This window comes from Alnus glutinosa, chromosome 4, assembly GCF_958979055.1.
Source record: "Alnus glutinosa chromosome 4, dhAlnGlut1.1, whole genome shotgun sequence".
Lineage (NCBI taxonomy): Eukaryota > Viridiplantae > Streptophyta > Magnoliopsida > Fagales > Betulaceae > Alnus > Alnus glutinosa.
Window position 1 is genome coordinate 31,600,023 of NC_084889.1, and position 6,000 is coordinate 31,606,022.

The 6,000-nt window shown below is 38.9% G+C and overlaps 1 protein-coding gene across 1 annotated transcript; it reads right to left on the bottom strand.

Annotated features, from left to right (window-relative positions):
- Positions 1-2,203: 2,203 nt before the first annotated feature.
- LOC133866313 (uncharacterized) lies at positions 2,204-5,216 on the bottom strand. Its single transcript, XM_062302837.1, has 3 exons — positions 4,582-5,216; positions 2,576-2,654; positions 2,204-2,479 (listed from the first exon to the last, which is right to left on the bottom strand). The coding sequence occupies exons 1-3, from the start codon at positions 5,214-5,216 to the stop codon at positions 2,204-2,206; spliced, it is 990 nt and encodes a 329-aa protein (XP_062158821.1).
- Between the last annotated feature and the right edge of the window lie 784 nt (positions 5,217-6,000).

A 6,000-nucleotide genomic window follows, 5' to 3' on the forward strand; every position in this document is an offset into this window, starting at 1 on the left:
CCGAGGCTTATGGGGGTGGTTAGAACACCCCTAGACAGGACCCAACCACCCCCATTTTCGCCAAAGGGATGGCTTTCATAATTTTTTAATTTTTTTTTTTTTAATATTTGTAGCTGTCTAACTATTTAAGGGTTAAATACCCCATTGGTACTTGAGTTCTAATTGTTTTTAAATTTAGTATCTAAGTTTTGTTTTGTATCATAGATGGTACATGAATTATGGATAAAAACCCAGTTGGTACCTCTTTTAGATTTTTCATCCAAAACTTAACGTCCAGCCATGTCATTGCCACATGGTGCCTTATTAACGCGACACCTATCCTCCTGGCCACATCATTTGCTACATAATTGCCATCTCAGTAAGTCTTGCCACATGTATGTCCAATTAAATCATAATTAAAACCTGTTTTAATTAAACAACTTTTTGTTTCGAAATTTTTTTTACCGTTGGTTAAACTTATTGAATGACAGAGAAAAGAACGAACATAATTTGAACATTGCGAAAATCGGACAAAACTAGGGTTCATCGGCCATTTCCCCCAAATTGAAGAACCAACACTAACCAGAACTAGTGCTCCAGTCAACCATTCTTCCCTAACCCGATATCTAAATCTTCACAAGATCATGCCGAATTTAGCTTCCCGTGGACAACATTCCCCAAAAATGTCGAAAATCGTCAATTCCTAACTAGCTCGGGTACAACTATTTCATCCCAAACGAACGCCGAATCTGCAGCAAATCAGGCCGAATTTTAGCTCCCCGTGGATGATACCAGCTGTTTCGTGGATGAGATGGCATCAAGTCGCCTACGAGATTGGAAAGGGAAGGAAGTTTCCCGTGGTTTAGAGAATGTTGGTTGTTTAAATTTGTTTCGTTTGGATTTAGATAATGTAGATTTTTTTTTAAAAAAATAAAATAAAATAAAAAATCATGTTTTCATTTTAAATTTAGATTAATGTTTAATTAGTTTGTTCTTTGGATTTAGTCATCTTCTGGAACTTCGTCGGTGACCCGTGGAGAGGGGTCCGATTACTGTTACTGGGATTTACCCACACCATTGAAGACCTCCTGGACTACGGATAACCCTAGAAGAAGATTTTGGGGTTGCACCCACCTACAATTCAAGAGTAAGCATTTTTTATGATTGAAGTACTTCCTATAAGGGTGAGTTATTAATTTACTTCAACATATAGACAAAAGCTGCATGCAAATTTTTCAAATGAAAGGACAACCGAACTTGTGCAAGAGGTGAGGAGGTCTTAAAAGAGATTATGAAGAAGGTTAATGAGCTGGAGGATGAAAATGGTAACTTGGTGGCAAGGAAGAAAGCCTTGGAGAATGAAAGGGACAGTTGTATGGAAAGGGTTAGGTAATTGCAAAAGGGGGATGATAAACGCATGGAAATCGCCAATTGTCTAGATAAGGAAAATGTCAACTATGGGGCAAGAGAGAAATTTATGATGTATGCTTTGTTCCTGTCATGGGTTACCATGTTGTTGATTGGTTGTGTTGCACTTATGAAATGATTTGTAAAAGATATTTGTATATGTATGGAAATTATGTAACTTTGGTACCTGCAAATTTATTTAATATCGTTTATTTAAATTGTATCACAAATAATACTTATGTTTTATCAAGGTACTACTTTTGGTACCTAAGTTTTACTATAGTTTCACTAATGGTACCCCTTCTATATTTGACGTTGTATCCAAAAAATGTCTAAAAGTTTAGTTTAGGTCTTGTGCACTACTTTTATTCAATGTGGTTTATCAATGTCCAAAAGTTACGATTTTGATATCGATGTGAATAAAAATGTATCACTATCAGTACCTAGGTTTTAGACTTGTATCACAAATAGTACTTAAGTTTTAACATTGTACCTCTTTTGTACCTAAGTTTTACTATATTTTCTCAAATGGTACACCATCACAATATTTCACTTAATCCAAATCACCAACACAACAATAAAATTGTATCACAATAAGATTGCCAACACAACAATAAAATGTCTTCATCAACAAAGTGAGATGTTCATCAACAAAATGGTATCACAATAATTAACCCATAAATGTTGAAAAGTTAAGGTCTTCTGCACCAAACAATAACTAACCCAGATTGTTTACACCATCATAAAAACAAATTACACCGAAGATGTGTTAATGTATCCAAAAAATTACAACTGGACAGAATTTAGGACTGGATCCCTACTGAGTTGTACTCAGCTGTTGTGGTTGTGGCCCCCCAGACTGTGACTCCTTTGAATTCATCCGGTATATCAAAGAGACTCGCCTTTGTCTTCGTCGTATCGGTTGGCTTTCGATTTGGGGGATGTCATCCAGTTGTTGACCAATCGTATTTGTAGATTGGGTTGTCCTAGAGAGTCTCCGTCTTATCTGTTGGCTTTTGGTTTGTGGGATGTCCTCCGATGTATTAGTGGCTTCGGTTGTCCTAGGAGGTGACAGTATCCCTGATGGCTCTCGCTGCCACAAATTTAACAAACACATCAATATATCAAAAATTTAACGGTCAAGCAAAATTTAAATTATAGTTATTCTACAAGTAAGAAACAAACTCACAACATCTGCCTTCAGCTTCTTAACCTTTTTCGGATGCTTCTTCCTATTGGGATTTTCTGGTTCGCGGAATCTTCTAGCACTGTGACCTCACTACTAAAAAACTTGCATTTATTGACGGTTTTTTTCTAGACGGTTTTAAAAACCGTCTAGAAAAATAAAATTTACTGACAGTTTTTTGAAAACTGTCCGTAAAATAAAAAATTACGATGGTTTTAATTAAACCGTCTGTAAATTTTTAGACGGTTTGGAAAAACCATCTAGAAATTTAAATTTCCCTCCAAACCGTCTAGAAATTTAAATTTCCAGACGGTTTTCCTAAAACTGTCTCTAAATTTGTAGACGGTTTAAAAATAACCGTCTGAATTTTTTTTCTTTTATTTTTTCCAGACGGTTTTAAAAAAACCGTCTGAAAATTTCCAAACGATTTTTCTAAAATCGTCTCTAAATTTATAAATGGTTTAAAAAAAATCGTATGAATTTATTTATTTTTTATCTTTTCTAGACGGTTATAGAAAACCGTCTGGAAATTTCCAGACGGTTTTCCTAAAACCGTCTCTGAATTTCTTTTTTTTCTTCTGTTTTCTTTCTTTCTTTTTTTGTTCTTTTTCTTTCTTTTAAAAGAAAGACTCATATCCCTTCATAAAAAAAAAAAAAAAAAATCTCTCTCTCTCGAGTCGTCCGACCTCATCTCTCCCTCTCCCTCTCGTTCTTCTTCTTCTCTCTCCGACCGGCGACTGAGACGGGCGATGGGAACAGGATGACGGGATCTGGACACGGCCGGAGTCGGTGACGTTGCTGAGGTCAGATCTGAAGCGGAAGATCAGATATCAGGCCGACGATTGAAGACGGACGACGGGATGCGTGGGTTTGACAAATCCGGCCGGATCCAACCGAGACCCACGCCTAGGCCGGATCTGGGGCCAGAATGCAGAGAGAGATCCGGGCGGAATACATGGATTTCCGGCCGGTTCTCTCTTCCCCTCTCTTTGTTTTTTTTTTTTGGATTGTCTTTGTTTTGGGTTTGGAATTAATTTCTGATGGGTAGTACGAGAGCATGGGTGTGGTGGATCGGAGAAGAAGCTGATGGAACGGTGGCGGCTGTGAGTTCCATGGTTGGTGGCTGAAGCTGGAATAGTGGCCTTATGTGGTTCGTTGGTAATAGCGGTAAGGTGGGGGATTTCTGTTTGAGATTTTTTTTGTTGCCCAATGATGGTGAACGACAGTGGTTGCCGATTTAGGGGAGAGTGTTTGGATGGCCTTTGTGGCACGGTGGGGGTGATGGTTTTGCCCATCACATCAAGATCGGCGTAGCTAGGCAATGCCGTCACGTTACTCCACTGGCGGTCGATGCCGTCCTCTCCATCGTCGACCCGTCCAAGCCCGATCTCGTGGACTTCCGGCGACATGGGTTTGCTCAGATTTCATATCCAAAAGCAAATGAAACGAAACAGAAAAAAATAAAATAAATTAAAAAAAAATAAAACTGTGGACGGTTTGTTCAAACCGTCCAGAATTAATTGTGGACGGTTTTGGCCCAAACCGTCTTGAATTAATTCCAGACGGTTTTAAAAAAACCGTCCAGAATTGGTTAGGGACGGTTTGAGCCAAACCGTCTGAAATTGTGAACGGTTTGGCCCAAACCGTCCACAACCCGAATCAGCGACGGACTATCCTAGACGGTTTAAAACCTTCTGGACCTTTTTCCAGACAGTTTTTTGCAATTTCTAGACGGTTTGAAACCATCCAGAATTCCAAAATTTTTTGTAGTGCCTTTTTTACCACAGTTTCCATAGCGTACATCGTATCCCTTGCGACACATTTTAACGCTCTCATCTAGTTTTTGCTCATCAGGTTCTATTTTTCTCTGTTTTTTGGGCCTCCCTCGTTATTTCTTTGGCTCAAGTGGATCGATGGGATCCACATCACGATCAGCTAGCTAGTCATCAGGTCCAGGCATAGGATTTATCCCACTAGCATAGACTTATTTGAATGTATTCATAAGGTACCATTTACTGACATATTGCTCGGGTTTTTGATGATTTAGGTATATGGCAGCAATTGCATGTGGGTATGGAATTCCATTTAGTTGCCTCCTCCCACAACCACATGTATGTTGCTCAAGATTTACCACCCTGCGAGCCTTGTGGGTACTGTCGACCTCAAACTGCAGGTTGTTGCTCCAATGACATATATAATTCCTTACATCTGACTTGTTTCTTTCTATTTTTTTCATTATCTTAGGGCAAGTAACATTTGTTGCAATCGCTGCTCCAGCCTTTTTCTGATTGAACCGGTTCATAATTTGCCTCCTTATTGACTCAAAACAAGTCAGTATTGGTTGCTCTCTTGCTTCCAATATCCATGCATTGAAGCTCTCTGCAATGTTATTTAACAAAATATCACTGCAGCTGGTGGTTCGGAATGCATGCCTTGACCACATTTTTTGGTCAATTTTATCAATGTAATCGCTTGCTTCACCATGCATATCTCTGATCACGAAGAGGTAGTACTTGAACTGAATTTCATTCTGTGCCCTAGTTGCACCCCACAATCCGTCTTTGAATTCCTTCCCCTTAAATCCCTTGCCCTTGAAATTCGCATGCAAGTACCTGACACAAAATCGATGTTCGAGACCGGGCATTAGACCCTTCAAAGCATCGAGGAGTCTCGGTATTGACAAAAAAATACATGTTAAATAAAAGGCTAATATGTGAATACACATATGACAGAGGTTAAAATGTGCTGGACAACAACCAAACGAAACTGGTTTTGAAACACACAAAAAACGACAATAACACGTGCTAGGAGGCCCTACCCACATTTTGCCCAACAACCGATAATCAAACAAAACCTATACTTACCACAAACAAACTCCAACCAAGTACTTTTTCAAAAGATGGCGCGACTGAAAGTACCCCTAATTTGGAGTTCGATGTAGTGTCACAGGTTCCACTGAAACTACCTCTGTTTTGGAAAATCACCTTCCAAACCACAATAGAGACCTTGCGAAACTAATATCCGGCCGATTTGGTGTGGAAAATTGACAAATATGCAGATTTCGAACCCGAGAGTGTAGATTTGAGAGACTGGTTGATGAACCCTATAATGGATTCTTCGGAGACTGTTTGAGAGATTTTGGAGAGTGGCTGATGAAAATTGTGAAGATTTCGGAGAGTGTTTGAGGTAATTGGGAGAGTGGCCTATGGTTCTGTAATTTGGGGGGAAATGGCCGATGTACCCTTGTTTTGGCCGATTCTTGCAATGTTCAAATTATTTTCATTCTCTTCTCTGTCGTTCAATAAGTTTAACCAATAGTAAAAAAATTTCGAAACAAAACGATGTTTAATTAAAACAGGTTTTAATTATGCTTTAATTAGACATACATGTGGCATGACTTACTGAGATGGCAGTTATGTAGCAAATGA

Excerpts from the sequence above, each read along its gene's own strand:
- LOC133866313 (XM_062302837.1), bottom strand. The coding sequence starts at position 5,216 with ATGCCCGGTCTCGAACATCGATTTTGTGTCAGGTACTTGCATGCGAAT. Across the intron at positions 2,655-4,581 it reads GAGCAATATGTCAGTAAATG|TGCTAGAAGATTCCGCGAAC; the intron begins GTACCTTATGAA and ends GTGAGGTCACAG. Across the intron at positions 2,480-2,575 it reads AGAAGCTGAAGGCAGATGTT|CGAGAGCCATCAGGGATACT; the intron begins GTGAGTTTGTTT and ends AATTTGTGGCAG.